This window comes from Perca fluviatilis, chromosome 16 (genome assembly GCF_010015445.1).
Source record: "Perca fluviatilis chromosome 16, GENO_Pfluv_1.0, whole genome shotgun sequence".
NCBI classification, from domain to species: domain Eukaryota; kingdom Metazoa; phylum Chordata; class Actinopteri; order Perciformes; family Percidae; genus Perca; species Perca fluviatilis.
Window position 1 is genome coordinate 14,178,431 of NC_053127.1, and position 26,452 is coordinate 14,204,882.

The 26,452-nt window shown below is 40.6% G+C and overlaps 2 protein-coding genes across 2 annotated transcripts; one reads left to right on the forward strand and one right to left on the reverse strand.

The window, feature by feature from the left end:
* The first annotated feature begins 3,889 nt into the window (after positions 1–3,889).
* LOC120544474 (solute carrier family 22 member 5-like) lies at positions 3,890–17,876 on the forward strand. The gene is made up of 10 exons (XM_039778256.1): positions 3,890–4,415; positions 7,873–7,976; positions 8,243–8,397; positions 8,528–8,699; positions 10,646–10,772; positions 13,714–13,811; positions 14,543–14,757; positions 14,982–15,164; positions 15,634–15,769; positions 16,816–17,876. Exons 1-10 carry the CDS (start codon positions 4,017–4,019, stop codon positions 16,898–16,900), a joined length of 1,674 nt encoding a protein of 557 aa, XP_039634190.1. The 5' UTR covers positions 3,890–4,016; the 3' UTR covers positions 16,901–17,876.
* LOC120544475 (solute carrier family 22 member 5-like) lies at positions 17,584–25,881 on the reverse strand. Its single transcript, XM_039778257.1, has 11 exons — positions 25,572–25,881; positions 25,060–25,242; positions 24,397–24,500; positions 24,038–24,192; positions 23,700–23,871; positions 23,355–23,487; positions 23,024–23,124; positions 19,670–19,884; positions 18,304–18,486; positions 17,978–18,104; positions 17,584–17,723 (listed from the first exon to the last, which is right to left on the reverse strand). Exons 1-11 carry the CDS (start codon positions 25,773–25,775, stop codon positions 17,654–17,656), a joined length of 1,647 nt encoding a protein of 548 aa, XP_039634191.1. The 5' UTR covers positions 25,776–25,881; the 3' UTR covers positions 17,584–17,653.
* Positions 25,882–26,452: the final 571 nt, after the last annotated feature.

A 26,452-nucleotide genomic window follows, 5' to 3' on the forward strand; every position in this document is an offset into this window, starting at 1 on the left:
TAACCTACAGAGAACTGCTGCTGCCATCTCTTGTGTATCAGAGAATGAAACAGTGATGCTATAAGGCTATCACACGATGACTCTAGTGTGTGCCCTAATAAAACGAGTAATCGTGGCAGCTCGTGCAGTTACCGCGAAATGTCACTACTTCAAAGTTAGCTACCGCTGCCACAAATTTAGCTTGCCTTCTGGCTGTTTTCATCCTGGAGGAGACTCATTAACTAGCGGCAGCGGCTAGAGGCTACATGCATTCTCATTCACTTCAAAGCCCACTTACCGACACTTCAACTTCCAACTTTTTCTCGCTCTTGCTGGCCACCGACGGACTCACTTGTGTCCAAGTGGCGTGCCTGGCAGGATGCGGACATGTGTCACGCGATAACCCTGGTCATCATGTGATATGAAGGTTTAGGTTGTTTTATCTAGCTAATTATTATTGTTAAATATTCTTCAACGGACAACTTGTGGGCCATCGTCAAAGAAAAAGAATATGGACAAAAAAATGGCCCTTTGACTTTGAGGGCAAAAGGCAGGTGCTCAAGCACCCCCCACACACACACACACACACGTGCATGCAGTGCAAGAATCTACACAGAGTCCACCTTACTATTGCAAGATCAGCTAGAATATACTCATATACCCATGATATAGTGCAACAGGTGTAATCAATCGCCTGCCGACTACATGCATGTTTCTACTGTGTCCCAAATTATCATCTTTCTGGTCTGCAGTATTTGGTACAAGTAGCACAGTCCTAGACACACCAGTACACCTCGACCCCCTCTCTGTCAACACATTAGATATCAGTGAAGAAACTGAGAAGTCGTAACTGAGCCCTGAGCTAACCCCCCTCCTCCCCTTCTTGTATGCGTTTCTTTTCATTTTGGATTTGTCTATTGTTATGTCTCTTCTTTCCTGGTGTGTGTGTGTGCGTGTATGAGTGCTGGGTTGTTTTTTTTTTTAGGGTGGGTTATAGGGACCTGGATGTCAGAAATGAGGAAGGTCCAGTATATGGGTTTGAAGCTTGAATTGTTATCACTAATCTGTACAATACATTGTTTATGTGAATGTCACTAATTTGGAGAAAAATAAAGAAAAGAAACTGCAGATGACAGTGAACTTCAGGAGTAGCCCCCCATCACCATATTTAACAACACTGTGTCTGCTGTGGAATCTTTTAGGTTTCTGGGATCCACAATCTCTCAGGACCTAAAGTGGGAATCGACACTATCGGAGAAAAGGCCCGCAGAGGATGTACCAACTGTGCCCGCTCGGGAAATTCAACCTGCCTCTGTCTTGTTCAGCTTGAGACTTTTAAGGAGTTGTAACATAGGAAAGTGCTTTCTATTCGGACCTTGGACAAAATAAACCATAATAGCTGTCATCACGTTGATACAAGGGTACAGAGTGCACCTGAGGCAAGTAGGTTACAAAATAGGGAATGTGAAACTCATAAGTTACTGGTAGTTTGGGGAGGAAAGAGCATGTCTGCTCTCCGTTTGCACATATTGTAATGATGGACTTTTCCAACACTGGATCAGCTGGTACTTAAAAACGTGATACCACTGATTGGTTTAATTTTGTGTGACTGACGGTAGATAAACGATCTCATCCCAATTCATAGGTAATTCATACATTTCTATTTATTTTATAATTTGGAATTCAATGGTGGAGGGAAAAATATAGGGGAGCTGTAATGTTGCTTCCACATGCATTATTAGCGAAGAGATCACTAATATAAGCCACACTGAATGTAATACAGTACGGCTGCCCCACCCTAATGTTTATGAAGTATGTGGATTCTGATTAAAGCTATATTCCAAGTTTTAATCATACGGATACATATATACACACATACATATATATATATATATATACACAATATATATACTGTATATATATATACACACATGTATATACATACATACATATACACACATATACACACACACACATATATATATATATATACATATACTGTACATATACTGTACATTCTTTATTTTCATGACTATTTACATTGTAGATTCTCACTGAAGGCATCAAAACTATGAATGAACACATGTGGAATTATGTACTTAACAAAAAAGTGTGAAATAACTGAAAACATGTTTTATATTCTAGTTTCTTCAAAGTAGCCACCCTTTGCTCTGATTACTGCTTTGCACACTCTTGGCATTCTCTTGATGAGCTTCAAGAGGTAGTCACCTGAAATGGTTTTCCAACAGTCTTGAAGGAGTTCCCAGAGATGCTTAGCACTTGTTGGCCCTTTTGCCTTCACTCTGCGGTCCAGCTCACCCCAAACCATCTTGATTGGGTTCAGGTCCGGTGACTGTGGAGGCCAGGTCATCTGGCGCAGCACTCCATCACTCGCCTTCTTGGTCAAATAGCCCTTACACAGCCTGGAGGTGCGTTTGGGGTCATTGTCCTGTTGAAAAATAAATGATGGTCCAACTAAACGCAAACCGGATGGGATGGCATGTCGCTGCAGGATGCTGTGGTAGCCATGCTGGTTCAGTATGCCTTCAATTTTGAATAAATCCCCAACAGTGTGACCAGCAAAGCACCCCAACACCATCACACCTCCTCCTCCATGCTTCACGGTGGGAACCAGGCATGTAGAATCCATCCGTTCACCTTTTCTGCGTCGCACAAAGACACGGCGGTTGGAACCAAAGATCTCAAATTTGGACTCATCAGACCAAAGCACAGATTTCCACTGGTCTAATGTCCATTCCTTGTGTTTCTTGGCCCAAACAAATCTCTTCTGCTTGTTGCCTCTCCTTAGCAGTGGTTTCCTAGCAGCTATTTGACCATGAAGGCCTGATTCGCGCAGTCTCCTCTTAACAGTTGTTCTAGAGATGTGTCTGCTGCTAGAACTCTGTGTGGCATTCATCTGGTCAGACATGCATGCAACTAGGACTGCAGTTGAAAATTTGCTGACTGGCTAACACTGGCGCATTTACAGAAATGTTGATTAATGTGCATTGTCCTAATATAAATAAATAAATCTTCTTCTTCTTATCTGAGCTGCTGTTAACTTGCGATTTCTGAGGCTGGTGACTCAGATGAACTTATCCTCAGCAGCAGAGGTGACTCTTGGTCTTCCTTTCCTGGGGCGGTCATCATGTGAGCCAGTTTCGTTGTAGCGCTTGATGGTTTTTGCGACTGCACTTGGGGACACATTCAAAGTTTTCGCAATTTTCCGGACTGACTGACCTTCATTTGTTAAAGTAATGATAGCCACTCGTTTCTCTTTACTTAGCTGATTGGTTCTTGCCATAATATGAATTCTAACAGTTGTCCAATAGGGCTGTCGGCTGTGTATCAACCTGACTTCTGCACAACACAACTGATGGTCCCAACCCCATTAATAAGGGAACAAAATCCACTAATTAACCCTGACAAAGCACACCTGTGAAGTGAAAACCATTTCAGGTGACTACCTCATAAAGCTCATTGAGAGAACACCAAGGGTTTGCAGCACTATCAAAAAAGCAAAGGGTGGCTACTTTGAGGAATCTAAAATATAAGACATGTTTTCAGTTATTTCACACTTTTTTGTTAAGTACATAATTCCACATGTGTTCATTCATAGTTTGATGCCTTCAGTGAGAATCTACAATGTAAATAGTCATGAAAATAAAGGAAACGCATTGAATGAGAAGGTGTGTCCAAACTTTTGGCCTGTACTGTATATATCCATATATATGTGTATACATACATATACATATATACAGTACATATATACACACACACACACACACACACACACACACACACACACACACACACATACATATATATATACTGTATACACACACACACGCACACACACACGATATTTTACTGTGGTTAATCATCATTTAGGACAACCGCAGCCAAAAGTAAATACAGCGGGTGGTAGGTGGGATGGTTTAGTAGCTGAAACAAAACCACTGAACTACAAAGTCCTCCATCCGTGTCTGCCTTTAACTTGCTTTAAACTTGCTCCACGCTCTGCAACCACAAACAACATGAACGACTATGAAGATGCAACCGACTTTCTAGGGGAATGGGGACGTTTCCAGCAGCAGGTGTTTTTCCTCCTCTGTCTGAGCATCGTCCCGAACGGTTTCATGGGTATGTCGATCGTGTTTGTCGCCGACACGCCGCCCCACCGCTGCCTCATTCCCGCGGACGTCAACCTAACCGCCGCATGGAGAAACAGCAGCATCCCGCTGGAGGTGGAGAGCCACAGCGACGCGTTGGTGCCCAGCAAGTGCGCCAGATACAAACTTGAAGATGTCCTCAGTTTCTCGGACAGAGGCTTGATGCCCGGCGTTGACGTTAACCTGTCTAATGTGCCAACAGAAAGCTGTTTGGATGGGTGGGAGTACGACCAGAGCATGTACATTTCTACCATCATATCGGAGGTTTGTGTACCTGCGCTGCTACTAAAGTGATTGAAGGCTGCAACTGTTTCCGTTATGGGGGAGAATGAATATTAGTGTTCAGTATGGCCCTAATCTCTGGAACGCTTTCTCTTAAGGTTTGCGCCACGGCGACGCTGGTAATGTTCTTACCGTGTGTGTGTGTGTGTGTGTGTGTGTGTGTGTGTTTTGTGTGTCAAAATGTGGCCAAATTCTTATAGCAGTGTGTAGCCTAATGCAGTAGCCTATGTCCTGAGCTATATTAAGGACCGCCTACTGTGAGCGATATACACTCATTCAAAGTATTCTCATGTCCCAGATATTGTTTTTTGATGTTATTATCATACCGTTAGTGATGTGTTGCCATTTATTCCGGTGTCGTGCCGAAAATCTAGAAGTTTTGGTGCTTGAACTTAACTGTATGTGCCACAGGACAGTCACCTTTTTGTAAATTTAACTGTAACAGCAGTGACCTCACTGTGCCCTGTACCTGGCTTACTGTCACCTTTTGTCGGCTTAACTTAACTGCAACGTTAAAAAAAAAAAAAATTTAAAATATTAATTTAAAAAAAAATAATTAAATATTTTTTTTTTTTTTTTTTTTATTTTATTAATTTTTTGTTAAAAAAAAAAAAAAACAAAAAAACCCATAAAAAGAAAAAATTTTTTTTAAAAAATTATTTTGTTCTTTAAAGGTCCAGTGTGTAATGTGTTTAGTTGTTCATTATCAAAATCTGTGTTGCCCGTTCACAAACTCTTCCTTTTTTATGAATATTTACCACCACCATCAATTACAAGTATTCCTTTGTCTTGAAATTTTACATTTGCATTCACATGAACTGGGGTAGACGCTCCATATTCATGCGCCATCTTGAAATACGTTTTTCTCTGTCACATGATAAACTCACAGGTGCTGCTAATGCTGCTAATGAGTATCGTAGCTTCCCGGCCCCCGGCAAGTTTGAAGTAGGAAATATGGGAGGACAACACATATTCAAAATCCGAATTTCAGGAACAGGAGTCTTCTTCTTCGCCCAGAAAAAGAAAAAGGATATTGAAAAGAGCAAGAGACTGGCTTTTTGAAGTGTGTAGGCTACCATAGCTGTAATACGTACTTTGAACTGCGTGGTGTGAGAGAGTTGATTGCGATATACGATCTCAACGCTAGATGGGAGAAATTCCTACACATTGGACCTTTAAAAGCTTCTCTTATGATGCAGCAAAATCAGAAAATGTTGGGTCTTCATCAGCAGTAACTTAACATGACTCTAATAACAAAATATAAAACAGTAAAATAAAGCAAATACAGAAACTAAACTTCAAACCACAGAGATTAAGTTAGAAGCTACAAATGCACTGATGCTACGTTTACACGTTGCCGACTATTTTCATAAACGGACATTTCAACCTCTCCGTTTTCAAAAATAACATTGTGCACAGCTGTCAGTTTTCAGAAAAGTGTTCGTTTACATGTACCCGTGTATATATGCTGTCAATGCAGTCAAGAGCATGCCAAACCTGTAGGTGGCAGTGCAGAGATGGGAAGTAACGAAGTACAAATACTTCGTTACTGTAGATTTTTCGGATATTTCTACTTTACTTTACTATTTTTTTTTGTGGCGACTTTTTACTTTTACTCCTTACATTTTAACACGAATATCGGTACTTTCTACTCCTTACATTTTAAAAATTGGCTCGTTACTTTAGTTTTGTACAAGAGGTCGTAATGTCGGAGAATAAGCGGACACGCGCCATCACACCGGCGGCGGGTGTGCGCCACACAGAAAAAAGTGAGAAAAAAGAAAGAGAGACTGCTGTCCGGAGGATAATCAGTTGAGATCGTGTGTGTGTGCGTCCTTGAGAACTGTAAGTCGTATAACTTATGTTGTCAGTTCATTTAAGCCTGTTGTTGTATTGGTCTATAGTTCATGTACAGTTAAAGTAGGTTAGTGATTTAGTTGTTTGTGTTCTTCACCTGTTAGCTAGGTTTCACGATGCTTGTAAAGCATCAAAGAGAGAAGTTGTCTCTGTCCATGTTTTACGACACACCTGGGGAGGGAGGGAGGGGGCGAAGTTGGAAACCAGCATCAGCTTTAAATACGGTCCTAATCTAGTCCTCACTAACAAGTTTCAAATAATTTCACTGGAGTTACCGTTATTATTTTTCACGTGATCAATACCGAATTCAAGCTAATTGGATGGGAATATACTGTAGGCTACGTTGCATGTAACGCACCACTACAAGACGACTCGACAGATTCGGCCGCATTCTGCATTCATTTGCGGCAAATCATTGCAGCTTGATTGCGGTAACGTTAGCACTAGCAGTATGGACGGCGATATGATTGAAAATGAAGAAAACAGAGATCCCAGAGATTAGGCAGACAAGGAGCAAGACATTCCCAATCATCCCTGGCCTTATCTGAGAGAGATGTTTGAGATAGGCTAGGAGGCATCAAGTATGACTCCTGGCCAATGTGCTGTGTAACTCTAAAAGTATGGGGAACTTCTTAATTAATCTATGTTTAGTAATTCATATTGTATCCTTTATTTTCTTTCTATATTTGAGCACACACACATACATGTAGATTCCTTTAAATGTTAAGGGGACAATTAAAAAAGAGAAACTGGATCTGTGAATTCTCACAGAATCACAATTGAATTCATATCTTGCTACTCAGTCAGAATCTTATTAAGCTGGAGTCCCAGTCTCTGTCACAATAATCATATATGTGATGTTTGGCAGACATCCATTTAAAATGTAGACAATGGCATATAAAGAGCCTGGTTTTTATGTCCACTGAAGTTTCTCATCTTGCACTCTAGTAAAAAGTGGTTGTCATTCGCAAGGCTACTTTTACTTTTATACTTTAAGTACATTTCAAAGCCTGTACTTTGTTACTTTTACTTAAGTAAAGAAGTTAAATCAGTACTTCTACTTTTACCAGAGTATTTTTTAACACAAGTATCTGTACTTCTACTTAAGTACGGGAAGTGAGTACTTTTGCCATCTCTGTGGCAGTGTAACGAGAAGCTCAAGCCCATGTTAGCCAATCAGAATCCCGAAAATAGAAACAACAGCAACAAATCACTTCTTCTTTCTCTCTCTCGGCTGCCTAAACCTCCGTTTGTCTCAGTTTACATGCAAACGTCCAAACGAAGATTTCAGAAATCTCCACTCTGGCCGGAGTTTTTAGAAAGACTTGGTTTCAGAGGCAAATTCTCCGTTTGTGTGTAAACGAAGGGTACAAACGAAGGGAAATGTCTCAGTTTGTAAAAATAACCATGTACGTGTAAACAGGGTCTGAGGCTGTTGTACTGTTTGGACTGTTTTTCTTGTTAACAAATTGCAACTTTTGTATTTGACACTTTTTGTGTAGTTGATGTACTCGGATCTTCATACGGCGTGTGTGTGTGTGTGTGTGTGTGTGTGTGTGTGTGTGTGTGTGTGTATTTGCAGTGGGACCTGGTGTGTGATGACAGGTGGAAGAACCCGCTGACTTCTTCTCTCTACTTCTGTGGCGTTCTTACTGGCTCCTTTGTTTCGGGACAGTTCTCTGACAGGTTAATGACAAAAGTTAAACTCAAGTTCTTTTCTAATTGATTTTTTAAATGTACGTCAGTCAATACATCTCCTTGCCAAAAGTCCATGCATGTGGTAAGCTACTCCGTACAAGTGTCCTCTGTTTCAGTGGAAGTCAAAGTAGAACTGCAGGAAAAAGCACAATTTCACACCTTTATGTGTAGTACTTAGTCTGACTAGTGCTTAAATGGAGAAAGAGATGTAAAATGCCAGTTGGTTGTTTATCTGTGCTTTGTATCATTTCCAGGTATGGGAGAAAAATAGTGTTGTTTGTTACCATGGCAGTCCAGACAGTGTTCACATTCATCCAGGTCTTCTCTCCATCCTGGACCATGTTCTGCGCTATGTTCTTTGTTGTTGGGTTTGGACTAATCTCCAATTATGTGGCTGCGTTTGTGCTAGGTACTTTCGTTCGCCTCTACTCATTGATTCTCAGATGTATTTGGTCTCTAACTTGTTCATAATAATGTTAAAGAATGTGTTTATTAATTCCTTGTGTTTTGACCCCCCCCCTCCTTTCTCTTGTGCTAAGGAACAGAGATATTGGGCCCACGTGTTCGGACGGTTTTCTCCACCGCGGGTGTGACTCTTTTCTTTGGTGCGGGCTACATGCTGCTGCCGCTGTTTGCTTATTTCATCAGAGACTGGAGGATGCTTCTCCTAGGCCAGACCCTGGCTGGCTTCCTTTATGTGCCTCTCTGGTGGTAGGTGTGTGTGTGTGTGTGTGTGTGTGTGTGTGTGTGTGTGTGTGTGTGTGTGTGTGTGTGTGTGTGTGTTTTTGTTGTTTTTTGTGTGTGTGTGTGTGTGTGTGTGTGTGTGTGTGTGTGTGTGTGTGTGTGTGTGTGTGTGTGTGTGTGTGTGTTTATAGAGTACCTGGTGGCAGTGCTGTCAGTAGATAGATTCGGGCACGTCAATCAATCCATAAATTAAAATAACGATCTAGATAGATTGTTTTGTTAGAGCTGAAAAATTTCGTCAATTAATTAGGAGTTGATGAACAGAATAAATTAATCGGGATCTATTTTGATTAGTCTGCACCGTTGTGACAAAAAGAGAGAGTTGAGTCAGAAGGCAAAGCTCTCGATCTACCGGTCTGTTTTTTTTTACCTACCGTCACCCTTTTGTTATGAAGGCTGGGTCATCACCGAAAGAAGGAGATCCAGGGTACAAGAGGCCAAAATGGGTTTCCTTATGAGGGTGGCTGGCATCTCCCTTAGAAATAGTGTGAGAAGCTCAGTCATCCGTGAGGAACTCGGAGTAGAGACACTGCTCCTTTGCATCGAATGGAGCTAGTTGAGGTGGTTTGGGCATCTGGTTAGGATGTCAAGTCAAGTCAAAGTTTATTTATACAGCACTATTTATACAGACAAGCTGACCAATGTGCTTTACAGAGCAATAGAATATCACACGACAGACAAAACAAGAAAAATGTAAAACAAATTAAACACTATTAAAAGCAATTGAATAGAAGTGTGTTTTCAAGAGTGACTTGAAAACTGACAAGTCAGAAGCAGAGCGAATATGAGAGGGCAAGCTATTCCATAGTGTCGGGCCAGCAATGGCAAAGGCACGATAACCTCTGTGTTTTAACCTGTACCGTGGTATGGATAAAAGTTTCTGTGTACCTGACCTAAGATCCCTGGAAGGAGTGTATTGCTCTAGGAGCTCCGATAAATAGAGGGGAGCTTGATTGTTAAGACACTTATAAACAAATAAAAGAATTTTTAAAATCGAACCCTAAGACCGAACCCGGCAACCAGTGAAGGGAAGCTAAAATTGGAGTGATGTGTTCGATTTACTGCGAATGCCTTTTAAAAGTCTCGCTGCCGCATTCTGGACTGTTTGAAGACGTGTAAAAGTTGTAGAATTTATTCCGTAATATAAAGCATTACAGTAGTCCAGTCGGGATGATAAAAATGCATGTATCACCCATTCAAAAGCTTGAGGACATAAAAACGGCTTAACTTTAGTCAGCATACGTAAATGAAAGAAACACGAACTGACAACAGAGTTAATTTGTTTATCCAATTTCAAAGAACTATCTATTGAAACACCAAGATTTTTCACACAAGTATTTATAGGTATAGAGAGTGTAAACGCTTCAGGGATATGATTTAGGCTACTTTTAGGAGGACCAAAAAGTATAAGTTCCGTTTTATTTTCATTTAATTTTAAGAAATTAGTAGACATCCACTTCTTTATTTCGTCTAGACAAGCCGACAGATGCTCAGGTGAAATGGAGGATGTCCCCTGGGCGCCTCCCTAGGGAGGTGTTCCAGGCACATCCAGCTGGGATAAGGCCTTGGGGAAGACCCAGGACTAGGTGAAGAGATAATATCTCCACCCTGGCCTGGGAACACCTCGGGATCCCCCAGTCAGAGCTGGCTAATGTGGCTCGGGAAAGGGAAGTTTGGGGTCCCCTGCTGGAGCTGCTGCCCCCGCGACCCCGCATAACCGGATGAGGATGAATGGATGGATGGATATTTTGATATGTGATTGTTTACAGCTTTTGTTAGGTTTAGTTTGTCATTTGAGCATTATAGGGCTCAAAATAAGGTAAAATAAAAGCCATTTACTAAGAAGTATGTTTTCATCTGTTCCACGGGATTGAAGATATGTCTCTCTCTCTATCTGTCGTGTTCTGAGGCAGGTACATCCCAGAGTCTCCTCGGTGGCTGCTCTCTCAGGGAAGAGTGGAAGAGGCTGAGGCCATAGTGAGAGATGCTGCTAAGAGGAACAAAATCGAGCCTCCGCCAGTGATCTTTAGTCCATTGCAGGTGAGATCTCACTGTAACAATGGCTCATGCAAGTGCATAAACACGAAGGTCCTGGACATCTTCCTGGTAATCAAAAGTACTGTAGGTGTACAATATAGTTAATATGTACATAGGTTGTTGATGTAGTCTATATCCACGACGTCCCACTTCCGGGATTGCTTCGGTGCCGCAGGAAATTCCGCTGGATGCATGTCTTTTTGCAGATGTCCGTTTCCTTCCGCTTTCTTTGTGTTGGAATTTTAAACTCCGTTCAATTTATGAGGACTACGGTTAACTGCTGCTCAGATCTCTGCATGGTAAATTAAAACAGTTAGCTAAACCATCTGTCTAATCTGAATTTTCTCTCACACGACTAAAACTGTAAAATCTGTCTTTCCAGACAGCTACAAGTGAGTTTAGATTATTATGGAATTATTATAGTATTTTACACTATTAACATCATGGCATATTTTAAGCAAGACAAATGTGTCTCTCTTTGTCAGTCTTTCTTGTAATACGACTTTGAGTGTAAATGTTACTTGCCTTCTCTTGAAACTGGGTATGACTGCACCTGCTTGAAGGTGGTCCCACAGCGATTCTGCTCTATGAAAATACAGACAAAGCTTAGATGCTGGGTAATGTAGTGTGAATAATGTAAATGTTTAAATACAAGTTCAGTTTTATTAAGCTGTGCTGACAGGCTGAGGAAGAGTTATCATTTCAGTTTATTGAATTAAGGAGAATACGAAATATGACATTACTTGATCATTTCAGTAACCATCATTGTACTAGAATAGTCAGAATTGAACCAAAGTCAATGACAATGAATGTGTAATGTTTCTTGAGAAAACACTTATTTAACCCTATAACCCTTATATAAGCCATAAACCAGTGCATAGCCATTTCCCTGCTAATACCTTTTCTCTTGACACCTTTACCTTAAAGATTTAGGACACCTTTTAGGGATCACTGCTCAGTGTGATGTAATCATTTACTGCTCACGAGTGAACACTTGTCTGGCAGAGACTTTGCAATAATTTAACCTCTAGTACTTAAACAGTAATTTGCAGAAAAGCCAATTTTTAACCCCTTTTTTATGATTGAATGACATCTCCCTCAACACCACTGTGGTGAAATTACTTATTTATGTACCCAGAGCTCTTGTTTCTTGTAATGATAGTTATATTGCTTTATAGTATATTTGTATAGGTTTTATGTATGTTTAACTCCAACTTAACGTTTTGTGGAGCTATTGGTTGTAGGAACTGGACAATTTAAGAAGAAATTGCAAAAATCCACTTACATGTGAAAGTGGGCACATTAATGGATGCATATCTTATAAATATAATATGATAACACTGCCAATAGTAGCACCTCTAATAAATGACCAACAAAATATGAATGGGATTAAGGGATAATTACAGACCGATAATGGATTTTTGAGGCTGATTACAATATTTAATTACATTTTATTTATAGTATCAAATCATAACAGGAGTTATCTCAAGACACTTTACAGATAGAGTATGTCTAGACCACACTCTATAATATACAAAGACCCAACGATTCCAGTAATTTCCCCAAGAGCAAGCATTTTAGTGCGACAGTGGTGAGGAAAAACTCCCTTTTTGGAAGAAACCTCGGTGGTGAGAAACCTCTGACAGACCAAGACTCTTGGTAGGCGGTGTCTGATGGTGCCGGTTGGGGGTGGGATGAACAGTGGCAATAATAGTCACAATAAAGATAATGGAACAGTGACTAGAAATAGTAGTTGTAGTAGTTCATAGCATAGCGGGGCACAGCAGGGCATTACAGGACGAAGCAGGGCACAGCAGAGCATAGCAGGACGTAGCAGGGCACTGCAGAGCGTAGCAGGGTGTAACAGGGCATAGCAGGGTGCGCAGCAGGACCACGGCGACAGCTGCAACCATGATTTAGGTGCCAGGGAATAAGATCCCCAGAGCTAGGTTAGTAACAAGCATTTCTGGGACATGGATGCACACAGATGGAAAGAGAGAGGAGAGAGAAGCTTAGTGTGTCAAAGGAAGTCTCCTGGCAGTCTAAAACTATAACAGCATAATTAAGAGAGAGAGGTTAAGGACCGGATAAGCGGACGAAGATGGATGGAGGGAGGTTAAGGAGAGGAGCCTGGTCGGGCTGGAATTCTCCCCCACAGGATCGGGCTGTACTGGCCTGCCTCCCTCTACTTTGATTATACCATTGATTATATGGTAGATGAATCTGACGACTATGAAGGGAAGCAGAGAAGAGAAGGGGTTCCGCGTCTGTAGACACACACCCTCCCCCGCCGGTCTGGCTGAAAGCAGCAACTCCTTACTCCCTAACTATAAGCTTTATCGAAGAGGAGAGTTTTAAGTTTAGTCTTAAATGTGGTGATGGTGTCTGCACCCCGAACCCAGACTGGAAGCTGGTTCCACAGGAGAGGAGCCTGGTAGCTGAATGTTCTGGCTCCCATTCTACTTTTAGAGACTCTAGGAACCACAAATAGCTCTGCATTCTGGGAGCGCAGTGCTCTAGTGAGGCAATAAGGTACTATGAGCTCTTCTCTTAAGAGATAGATAGATATATAGTTAGATAGCAATTTCAACAAACAATCTAAATACAATCCCTTTGATTTGTTTTCTTAAGGACTGTGACCAAAGCTACCAAGCAGGACATTTTAAAGTGTAAAAATAAAGCAGAGAACTCAGTGGTTGCTCAACCTCTGTTCCTAATTAATACAATCATATTTGCCCCCTCAGTTTTTCATTGCACATTGAACTTTTGCCTCCATTATCCCTGATCCTGACTGTTGGGTACTACATATGTGAACACGTGCACATGCATGTGTTCCCTCAGCAAGTAGTCATGCATCACAACCATCTCGCTAACAAGATTATTTCTAGACTGATGGCTGTGCTTGCTAAGTGTTTGTTGTTCCACGGGCTTTGCTGCCCCACAGAAAGAACTTCAATGTGAGAAGAGGAAGGCCCACAACATCTGTGACCTGCTTCGTTCTCGAAACATCCGCTGGATCTCTGTCACGCTGTGGCTGGTCTGGTGAGTCCCTGCTGTCCCACCTGACCTCTACATTTAGTACAGTGACCCTGAATGCACAAATACACACACCTTAGCACACACATGTAGACTGAACACACGCTGTTTCAAACACATACATGCGCACACAGTTTCAGCCAGTTCATGCACCACCTCCACTACATGTCAGCCCATTTAACTAACAACAAATAATGACCTGTCAGGTGCTGTGAAGCCTGCAACTAAGATCAAAATCGGGTTTATGTAACTGCACAGTATGCCTTTATTTTTCCTGTGCTCACTTCCTCGCTGAATCTGAAAACAGATTTTTTGCTCAATTTAGAAACAGTTCTATTTAGGCTTACAGAGAAAAAAAGTTGGGAGCTAATCATAGCAGGTGGATAGGCTTCTACAGTTGAAGGACTCAAAAAAAATAATCAAAGATGCAAAAGCCAATGCAAGTTTTTCTGATCTAATGTTTGAGAAAACAAGTAAAGCTAAAAACTACTTTATAAGTGAACCATTGATCTTTCTTCACACACTTGAAAATCCAGTCAGGCCCAGGTGTGAAAGTCCTTCTATTCCTCTACAACTTTTGATTCACCCTAATTTTATATTTAGCCTACACATACATTTGCCGTACAATATTAGTTTCTAGACAAGAAACACTGATAAAACTAGTTTCATTAGGTTCCTGACTACACTGTAGTGTCATGCCATAGATTTATATTAATGCTTAACAACTATCGCCACAGGAATACCGTGACCATCGCCTACTTTGCTCTTTCCCTGAACACCGCAAACCTTCACGGTAACGCATACTTCAACTGTTTCCTGTCGGCTGTGGTAGAGATGCCAGCCTACGCTTTGTCATGGGTTCTGTTTCGCTGGTGTTCCAGACGACGGAGTCTTTCCTTAAGCCTCTTCATGGGAGGATTGTTTCTACTCTTCATACAGCTCATACCAGCAAGTATGAGCAACCTTTTAACAAAGATAGCCTTGATTTCTGCCATTCTCTTGTTAGTTTGTTTATGTAAGATCATTCATTATATATAGTATGTTCAGATGCAAACTTTTGTTTTCTTGCTCACATGCTAACAAAGAGACATGTTTACCCTTGAAGAGAATTAGTTTGAATGTTCAGCTTATTTAAATCAACTCACATGTAACAATGTATTGCCTTCTCCCCTCTAGACCTGATTTATCTCGCTATAACACTGGAGATGATGGGAAAGTTTGCAGTGACGACAGCATTTTCTATTGTGTACGCATACACAGCAGAACTCTACCCAACCGTAGTGAGGAACACGGCTGTGGGCACCTGCTCCATGGCCTCCAGAATAGGCAGCATTATTGCCCCATACTTCATTTACTTAAGTAAGAATGCTCTCACCTCTGCAGTCAGTTTATCTCCCGTCACCACTCACTTTTTGGTTGAAAAGAGCCGTTTTATCTGAATTTACACTACTTAACTTTCCCCACGCATGGACGTGAATGGAATTATTTGGATGCACCTGTAAGAAAAGCGGTTTCTTTCCCAACTGACTTCCACTAACTGTAAGAAACACGAGGTTAACGAGAAGCTGGTGCTTCTACAGAAACAAAACAAGAACAAAAGCCACTAGAACAAAAACATAAAAGCAGGCTTGATTAGCACTCCGATCAGATAGAGGAGTCTGCTGAAAAACCCAAAGCTTTCAGTTAAAATTTAGAAGTTTCTTTTTTAGATTTAGCAGATTAGATTTAAACTACTGATGCAGACATATCAAAGTACCTAAGTCTCTCCACCTTTAACTGCTTTGGCCAGAGTTGTTTTTCAGTATCCTTCTTTGATGTGTTGCCGCAGGAAGCTATTCCATTTCACTGCCTTACATCCTCATGGGAAGCATTACAGCTCTGTCAGGGTTGCTGAGTCTCCTGCTGCCTGAGAGCTATGGAATGCCTCTGCCTGACACCATTTCTCACATGCAAAACTTCCCCGGGTAAGACTACGCCTCCCTGTCATGAAGTCTTCCAGAGACCAGCATATAGCATTATAGATTCAGATTGTCATATATTTTTTTGTATTTTTCTTTTTTTATGTTGATTTAAGCTCAGTTTCAGTAAGTCTTTAGCTCATCACAATGCCCTTTTTTCACAGTTATTTCACACTAGTTTTAAATTATTACGCAATAGAAAACACTACACCATGTTCCTTATGCGTATGGTGCTTTGGAAAAAGTGTCTGGCAAATAAATTAATGTAAAGCAGGACAAAAATGCTTTTTTATTAATTTTTTTAGAAATACTCTCATACGGTACTTAAGTCTGGTTCATTTGTTGTACAAGTGCCAGATTTAAAATGATTAACTTGACTGTACAGTATGTTCACATGCAGGCAAAACATTTGCCCTTTGACTGTTTTCCAGTCCAGCACACATGCTTTCACTCACCATGGCCATTTCTTTCAGCTACTATGAAATATATAATCCCACCACATAGCCACAATGATGTGTAACTAGTTAAGGCACACTATAACAAACCCAATTGAACTTGGAATAGTTTGACATTTTGAAAATGTGCTTCTTCACTTTTGCACTGAGAGCTTATTCCACCAGAAAGTGAATAAGCGTTCGCAGTTTTGATTTGAGTACATGGCACAAGTATCAATATTAGACTCAATAGATATATTAGACATATTACTTTTTATGGAATTTGAACTTTGTAACTGTCAGTGTTGAACAGTACTTGGCTTTACTGCACTAGCCAAGTTTCAACGACATAGTTGATATCTCTGTCAGACAGCCACCCTGACTCAGTACAATTTGAACAAAACTGTTTGAAGTGGGTAGTGAAGGGTGAGCATAGAGATATCTATCTCTATATATAGAACACACACACACACACACACACACACACACACACACACACACACACACACACACACACACACACACACACACACACACACACACACACACACACACACACAGATTTTTCTGTATCGGTGAATCATACTGTAACTGTATTACCGTGTTTTTCAACTCTAGATGTTGTCAGAAGACACCTTATACACCCACACACACTGAAGAACAGGAACACGCTGCTGAAAGAAAGTCTCCGGTTGACCCTTGAACAAGGAGCTGCACTGATATCTGGGTTGAGGTGATCAACTGGACAATCATTATGTCACTCTCCATTTTTCTGGTAAATGGACATTCGTCAGGAATAACTAAAATAAATTGTTATTTTGTCACTGGAATTGTGAAAGTATGTGACTTACACAGTAGCATCAAACATATGTGTGCTTTTAAAATATCTCCACAAAACTGGAGTAATGTTTTCTCTGCAACAGCATTAAAAAAAACTGTAAAATGAAAAGTATAAAAAGCCTGTGCATTACACATGCTCAGTGCCAATGCAATTGTTACCATATGTGCATAATACTGCTGTTCACTGTAAAAGATAAAATAATGTACTTAAAAACATGAAAAATGTACATACGTATACATGAAACAAATGAAATATTCTGATACCAATTTAATCAGAACCTATCCTTGTATCCTTGTTTAGGGTTGATTTTATAACTGTATATTTTACTTCAAATCCAACACACATGCATATTTCAGTTTCTAGTGAATATTTGTATAAACAAAATTTTCACAAAGGGCAAGCCAAATTTTATTTACTCAAAAATGTTTTTGTACACATGTAAATAGGATTCTTTTAATTTCACTTATTACAAAAAGGTCATGTAAAATCATTAAATCCATTTGTACTGATTGACATGTTGATAAAAATGTTGAATAGTTAGAACAGCAAACACTAGGAATGATAGTAAATAGTACAACATTTATTAATAGCTTGTGTAAGTAATGTTTTAGACAATCAGAGGTGACTTTCGAAAAGCACCACAGGTTTTGAATGATCTTTTCTTGTGATGAATGGAAACTTCATGCTGTCAGAAAAAAAAGGCAAACAAACACACCATCACTTGGTTTACAGAAGACAAAAAAACACATCTGCAACAGTTGAATATTTTCTCACTTCTTTCAACTTCACTATCATCGTCGGATCAGCTTTGGCTGTTCTATTAAAAGACTAATCGGAATTTTTTTGTTTCTATTTTCTTGTCTGAACAACCAGTATCAGGTAGTTATTAGTTATTATTAGTTAGTTTACAAAGATGTATCCATTCCTTAAGGAACCTACCTCTGCATCTGTTGAATAGTTTGAAGAAGAGGTCGTCCAAAACTCTCTGGCAGGAAGAAAGCAGCAAAGGCAGACATAACAGCCAGAGTCCCCACTGTAATATGAGGCAGGTACTTAAAGTATTCACCTGTACAAGGAGAAGGGGAAATTAGGATGAGGGAGGTCCTTGGTCCTGCATATGTATCCTGTAAACATTTACAGTATGTAATACCAAATATAAATACCAAACTACAGGTCGAATCAGCTGCTTATGAAGTAAAATGTGTCAATGTGCTAAGATAAATCCAGGTTAAACAAATGTTAGTAATTGTTTTTTTTTTACTCACTCAGATGTATCAAAGACGGTGCAATGCAGGATCCCAAATTGGAAACAGTAGTGCATGTCCCGGTCGCTGTGCTCCTGAGCACTGTTGGATAAAGCTCTGCTGTGTAGACAAACATCAGGGCTATACCGGTGGAGATACCAAATTTACCCAACATCTCCAGAGCAACAGACAGATCTGATAAACCTGAAACGTAAGAAATGGTTTGTCTAAGAACATAATGGAACAAATAAGATGTCTGTCCCTATATGAGCCCCTTCAAACAGCCATTTAAGGCTGTAATTATATATATATATATATATACGTTTTGTAAAGAGATTTCTTTGACATTTTCACATTTACTTAGGACAGTGTAGAAATGGTCAGAGGTGTATAAAGTACTAGAGACCCATACTTGAGTAAAAGTACAAGTGCTCGATCAAAAAAGTGACTTGAGTAGAAGTTGAAGTGCTCTTTAAGCACCCCACTTAAGTGGAAGTACTAAAGTATTCAACATTTTTTGTACTTTTTTTATTTTAAAATGTACTACTCAAGTACTGAGTAGTACTGTGTTATTGTGTTAGGTATAACACAATAACAAGTATTGTGTTATGTAGTTAATAAAGATGTCACAGCTGTTATAACTACTATTATCTGATATAATAGTGGGTTATTAATCACTTATTTACAAATACTGAAATAAAATGTGTGATGTAGTGGAAAGTTAGTAAGCTAGCAAAATACAGATAAACTAGCAGCTTCACATGACAGGTAAAAAGGTTAACATTCAGTACTCACTGCAGACTGAAACAACTCAGGAATAGATTACTCTGCTGCAACAATAGCTAAATAGAAAGAGTACAAACTTACATCGTCTCTGACTTCTGAACAGGCGATCGCCGTAATGAAAAGACTTGATGCGATCTCGGGGATTTCTTACATAACTAACGTAGCAATAACTACACACACTAACCTACACAGTCTCCGTAGCGTGAGGCATTCACAACAGTAACGAGTAACGATGCAGCACATAAAAAAATGTATCGGAGTAAAAGTATTTCATTCATTGAAAATATGTACGCAAGTAAAAGTGGAAGTAGGAGAAAAAAAAATAATACTCCAGTAGAGTACAGATACAGCCTTTTAGTACTTAAGTACAGTAGTGAAGTAGTTCTACTTTTACATTACTATACAGCTCTGGAAATGGTGGGTGGGGGAGAGAGAGAGAGAGAGAGAGAGAACATGCATCAAAGGGCCGATATCGAACCCAAGACATGAGATTATAAGGCATATAAGCTACAACCATGCGGCTACCAGGGCATCTAGGCTTAAAAATATTTGCTTGGAAATATGACCATCCCGTGATGCACCATGTCATGACACAGCTTACTTTCAGGCACCAGCTGAATTAAGTAAAGGGACACTCCTCCAAGGAGCAAGACAGAGATGGTAGACAGTCGTCGTGGAAGGTATCTCAGGGCCAGCCAACTGGAAATGTATGCTGGTACCTCTACAGCTGCTGAGATGAAGCAGCTGAGATAGGGGTTAGCGTGAAGTCGGGATGTGTTCAAGGACAGGACAGAGTATCCAGTACTCAGAGTGAACCTGGGAAGAAAGAGTCACAGACAGTGATTTTTGAATGGAAATCCTCAAAGAAACAGCATTAACTGCATTTAATGTTATTACATTAATTTAGCTGACGCTTTTATCCAAAGCGATATTGGAATATACGTATATTAATATGTGTTATGAATCTCTATATATGAATTTTGTGTTGCAAGGGCCAAGATCCAGTCTTAACAGGTGAGCATTTTTAGTCTGTGACGAAGATGTGTAGTGTTTCTGCTCTCCTGATGTCAGTATGGAGCAGGCTTCATCATAGCGGATGGGGAGGAGAATGGCGCCCAAAATAGCCAGCAAGTAGCAGGCTTATACCCACAGTCTACATCTGGTGAGTCAGACTACAGTTGCCTAGACCCAAGATAACAAGAGCCAGGACCAAAACCTGCATCACCTTCTGGGTGAAGAACGACCATAGCCTCCTAATGTTGTGTAGCATGTATCTGCAGGAGGGGGTTGTCGCAGCCAAGACAGCTGGTCACACCCAGGTCCTTGCGGTCCGAGCCACAGACACCACTGAGTTCTCCATTTTAAATCTCATTCTTTTTTTTAAAATCACATAAATGAAGAATACTCTGAGCAATCACATTATTATGTACACCTGTGCAATCCAGTAAAATAGTCCTGCAAATTACTAAGACCGGTACATTACTGAAATGTGATGATGACACCCAGCTCTACTTGTCCACCAAACCCACTTTCATGCTCCCTCCGTCTTCCCTGTCTGACTGTTTAGACTAAGTTAAAACCTGGTTCACTCATAACTTCTCAAATTAAACAGTAGCAAAACAGAAATTCTCCTTGTTGGCTCCAAATCCACCCTAACAAAATGTCCTAATTTTTCACTCTCCATCGACAATTCCAAAGTCTCCTCTTCCACTCATGTCAAGAGCCTCGGTGTCATCCTCAATAGCACACTTTCTTTTGAAAAACACATCAATAATCTCACCCGGTCTGCCTACTTTCACTTACACACCATACACTGTCTTCGTCCATCACTTACACCCAATAATACTGCTACTCTCATCCACGCTCATGTCACTTCTTGTATTGATTATTGTAACTCCCTCCTTTTTGGTTTACCCCACAAGTCCATCCATAAACTCCAATTGGTCCAAAACTCAGCTGCCCGTATTATCACCAGAACCCCAAAAACTGAACACATTTCTCCACTCCTTAAACAACTGCACTGGCTCCCTGTCCAATACTGTATTGACTAAGATTCTTCATCTCACTTTCAAAGCCCTCCATAATCTCGCTCCTCCATACCTATCTGATCTCCTTCAGCCCTACACTCCATCCCGAACTGTCCGATCCTCCTCTTCCTCACTGCTTTCCACTCCTTCTGCCCGCCTGTCCACAATGGGGTTTAGAGCCTTCAGCCATTCGGCTCCTCGCCTTTGGAACTCCCTCCCGCTGTCCATCCGTACCACAGAGTCTCTACCCACATTTAAAACCTCCCTCACAACCCACCTTTTTCGAAAGGCCTACCCCACATGATACACTCTCCATCAAAATAATGGATAGATTGCTTCATTTTAATTTTTCTATCTCAATCTTTTAAATGTGTTTGTTTTAATTCTATTTGCCTTTTAACTGTTTTTTTGCTTGTTGCTTGTTTTAAACTGTAAGGTGACCTTGAGTGCTATGAAAGGCGCTCATAAATAAAATGTATTATTATTATTATTATTATTATTATTATTATTTTACATAGTAATGCATCGCTGTCTAACACTCCCTTCACCTACCAGTGAGAAGCTTCACTGGGACGTTTGGGACCAATAGGAGGAGGTTGAGTGCAATGAAAAGGACAAGAACCCTCACTGGCTTCCCCCCACAAACACGGCCAATTGTGTTCGTTAAATGCATGAATCATATAATTTTCATTCCTACCCTCATCTATGGTCATGAAGGCTGGGTCATGACCAAAAGGAGATCCAGGGTACAAGCGGTTTCCCGCAGGAGGGTGGCTGGCGTCTCCCTTAGCGATAACTTGAGAAGCTCAGTCATCTGTGAGGAACTCGGAGTAGAGCTGAGGCCTGTACTACGATTCATGGTCTGGATTTCTTTCAGTTATCCGGCTTCACTAACCCTAAGAACCGCGGTCCTGGATAACCTGTGTCACGGCGCTGGTTAACAACTAGTTCAGTCAACTCAGGGTTTCCCAATCCAGCGGCGCGCGCGTTCACATAAAAGAGGCGGTGTTTGCGCACCACGACCAATCGCAAACATCTACCAGAGTCGCATGTTTTGTATAAGAATAGCAAATTATAATTCTACATAAATATGAAGAACACAGACTTTGTTTTACAGAGAAAACGCAATACAGTCACTGCTTCCTAAAACAGGAGGAAAGCTGGCAAAAAAAAATAAAAAATAGCCGACGCTGTAGATGCGCAAATCACAACTCTTATTAATATCACTTCCCCATCAGTCAGGACCAAGATCTGACCATAATTACACTTGTGCTTTCCATAAACTCAATTCAGTTGCAACCCTGGCAGTGGAAGCGACCAACTTAACCTGCTCCCGACCATGTTAGGTGTTCAGCATAAATTACCACGGCGATTGAACCCGGTAACAACTAATCCGTGGTAAAGAAAATCCTGGGTTGAACCTTAAATTAGCTCGTTAACGCCAAATCCTGCTTCGTAGTACAGGCCTCTGCTGTTCCTTTGCGTCAAAAGGAACCAGTTGAGGTGGTTTGGGCATCTGGTTACGATGTCCCCTGGGCGCCTCCCTAGGGAGGTGTTCCAGGCACATCCAGCTGGGAGAAGCCCTTTGGGAAGACCCAGGACTAGGTGGAGGGATTCCATCTCCACCCTGGCCTGGGAACACTTCGGGATCCCCCAGTCAGAGCTGACTTATGTGGCTTGGGAAAGGGAAGTTTGGGGTCCCCTGCTGTAGCTGCTGCCCCCATGACCCGACCCCGAATAAGTGGTTGACGATGGATTGATGGATGAATGCATAATCAGGCGGATTAGTTTTAGGCTGCTTTGTGTAGGGTTATTGTACTGAAATTAATTATGCTAAGGTGTTTGAGCAAATGTAATTAATAATGCCTAATATCTAATTGTTTGTGTTGATGTCTTTGGTGATTGAAATGCTCAGACTGGAGACTCACCACACCAGGCACAGAATGACAGTCATGTTTCTGATGTTTTTTGTCCTCAGCAGGTTGAAGACATTGTGGTGTTGCTTAGGGTGTGCCTTTGTCTCATCAGCCTGCAACATACAAATCTCAGTCTTACCAGCAGTTTGTTGTATTTTGACTGGTGGGTCTCACCGTCCATCACTTTGTCCCAGAATGAAATATCTCAACATCTGCTGAAAGAATTACCATGTCATTTGTACATCCTCCCTATGTTGTGAATTGTACTAACAATGTGTGTCCTCAAGCACACACATTGGCTCCTGTGTCTGGTCCTGCATGATTTAAGTCAAGACAGACTTACATGTACACTGTAATTGTCAAAGATGACCTGTGGAGCCTCAACCTTGTTCATCTTAGCAGCCTTTCTCACTATGGTCTCAGCCTCTTCCACTCTTCCCTGAGAGAGCAACCACAGAGGGGACTCTGGGATGAACCTGCCTCAGTATTTAAAAGAGAAACAGAAAGGTTCAGGCTGGATCATAGGGGCTTAAAAACAAAGCAACAAACAGGGTTACTGCAAGTTAAATATTTCTAAAAGTTAGATTATTATTTTTGTCCCCTGACAAGAGCAAAATCATGACACTTAAGGTTGCATGGTAAGCTAAACTTACCATTAATACATTGTCTCGTCATGAGTACAACCTACCACCAGAGAGGGAGGTAGAGCAGGCCAGGCAGAGAGATGGCCAACAGGAGAGATTTCCAGTCCCTTAAAAAGTAAGCCAAGAGAGGCAGTGTCATGTAGCCAACGGCAAAGCCCAGACTAACACCCAAAGACGAGAACATGACCCGCACATTGCCAGTCAAGATTTCAGTGCCTGCATAAAGAGAGAGAGATACATGCATGACAGAAATGCAGGTAATAAGTGAAGATAATCATGATACACAGTAAATCAACAATATATGTATATTATTCAAAATCACTCACTACTATATAAAAGTATTATTTGTTGTTACAACAGAGCATGACATGTTCACATTTACCCAGCACAATAGCAGAGACATAGTTGGAGAACTGTCCCAAACCACTGGTGAAGAAGAGGATGAAGAACACCGTCCAAGAAGGTGAAAAGATTGTAACAAATGAAAACAATGTCTGAACTGCCAAGGTGGCAAAGAAAACAGGCTTTCTTCCAAACCTAGAGTGAAAAGTCAAACAATAAAATAAGAGCAAATAAAAATAAGATTAAAATATCTTGAAAGAGTACATATTGCTAAAAATTATGTTAGTTTGAACTGATTATTGAATTTCTTTTGCAATGTTTTCTTTAGGCAGAAGAATTAAACATTTTCTAAGAATAAAGCGTGTTTATAATTTAATTGCAAGACTGGGTTTTTAGTACCTGTCTGAGAGTTGTCCTGAGATGAAGGATCCGATAAGAATTCCCAGGAAGTAAACTGTGGAAGTGAATGACTGCTTCCACTGATCACTGCACACCAGGTCAAACTGGAGTATCAATGGATGGACAAAGAAAAACAACCTAAGATCCATTTGCAATTAAGAATCAATCAAACCTTTTCTTCCTGAGCAGAAAACTGGAAAAGTTGCATACATTCAGTCAAATTATTTTTCTTGTGTACAGTGTGTTCTAGTCAAGGTTAATGACTAATTATAGTTCAGTTACTATTACTGTTGCTACCTCTATACTACGGCTTATTCTATACCAACAAATACTTAAATTTTAGTAGACGTAGCATAGTAGATGACACACAACGGGTGCCGGTGCCTTCTGCCACGCTGCACCTCAACTTTGGAATTCACTACCCGCTCACATCCGCATACAGGACTCCATGAAAGAATTCAAAACTGCTCTTAATCTTTTTAAACTAGCTTATGTTAACTGCAACAACTGCATCTTATTTTACATAAACCTTAACCCTATTCCTTGCTGCTTATCACTGATATAATTTGATGTAAAGGTGAAGAGTTTTTTTGAAAGGCGCCATTAAATAAAATGTATCATCATCATCATCATCATCATCATCATCATGATGTACACACTCACCTCAGAGACTATGGTGGATTGGTAGATGTCTCTGCTGTAGCTCCACCCATTTACACAGCTCTCCTGCTCCAGGTCGGTGAGGTTGACATCCCTGTCAGGAAACAATCCCTGAGCAGAGAGATTTCTGACCACATCCAGCCTGTATCTGCTGCATCTCTTCAACCTCTGTTTCCCATGCACCACCTAACAGTCACAATGACACAAACTGTATTAGTGTTATTAGTAACATTTCTTTTCCAATGAATATATGCCTTGTGTATGGTTCCGTACTGTGTAAAGAAATCTTGCCGTTGGGTACGTATCAGGTATGGGACCGTATCTTCGTACGTACCTACGGCGTAGCTTAAATGCATAATTATAAATGGCACTTTAAACGCCAATTTGACATTGAGGCCAACATATTGAATAACAACTTCTGGAGAGAGCCGTCTGTAAATCAGTGAAATTATTTCTGCATCGCAACCCCCAAGAAATGACTCGTTTCACTAATCAGAATTTAAAAACTTCATTACCTCTATCGGTATGATAGCATTGCGCCAATCTTGGGTCAGGTTAACCTCAGGAACCAGGCAGTGGTGACTGGGAATGTCAGTCAAGAAGACAACAGAGAAAGCAGCAAATCCATTGGGCACGACGCTGGCACAGAGAAGGAAGAAGACAGTCTGCTGGAAGCGTCCCCACTGACCAAGAAAAGCAGTCTTATCGTAATCATTCATATTCGAACCACAACTGTCCCCTCAACCGTCAAAATCATACAGACTTCTTTTTAAACTGCAACAGAATAAAAGAGAGCGGTCTGACACCTCACCAAGGACACCCTGTACAAGATAAAACATTCATTCTAAAACAAAAGTTAATCAGTAATCAATCTACCAATAAAACACTCAAGGCTTTACGGTTTGTTTTTTTCATTATGACAATTATTCAAATACTCTAAACCAGTGGTTCCCAACCTTTTTTCCTTGGCGCCCCCCCTACTCATGTCTAAGAAAAGCTGAGTTATCAGCACTGTTACGTTTCTCCACCATGTTTCATTCATAAAATAGTGATGCCGTGGCGGCAGGAAAAACGAGGATACAACAAAATATATAGTTTTCATATCGACTTTTGTACACATTATATATTCTAGTGTATTATCATAATTTGTTTAACATGTGCAAATATATATTTTTTTCCCTCAACCTCAAACCAGATAAAGACTTGCGCCCCCCCTGTGATCTTGACCACTGGGGGTACGTGAGCTCTCTCTAGTGGTGCGCGGATGGAATCTGATTTATTTTTGAAAAAGTGAAATCAATTTCAAAACATAATACTAAACAAATCCGGTGTCAAAGCCAGATGTGTCTCAGATGCGTTTGTCACTAGATCAAATGGACATCAGCTGCTTCTCTGA

Bases quoted from the DNA above. Each gene is read 5' to 3' on its own strand.
- LOC120544474 (XM_039778256.1), top strand. From the start codon at position 4,017: ATGAACGACTATGAAGATGCAACCGACTTTCTAGGGGAATGGGGACGT. The intron at 15,165-15,633 runs GTAAGAATGCTC...GTGTTGCCGCAG, and splicing joins CCCATACTTCATTTACTTAA to GAAGCTATTCCATTTCACTG. The intron at 15,770-16,815 runs GTAAGACTACGC...TTTCAACTCTAG, and splicing joins CACATGCAAAACTTCCCCGG to ATGTTGTCAGAAGACACCTT.
- LOC120544475 (XM_039778257.1), bottom strand. From the start codon at position 25,775: ATGAATGATTACGATAAGACTGCTTTTCTTGGTCAGTGGGGACGCTTC. The intron at 24,501-25,059 runs GTGAGTGTGTAC...TTGATACTCCAG, and splicing joins AATCCACCATAGTCTCTGAG to TTTGACCTGGTGTGCAGTGA. The intron at 23,125-23,354 runs GTAAGTCTGTCT...TGTATGTTGCAG, and splicing joins TTGACAATTACAGTGTACAT to GCTGATGAGACAAAGGCACA.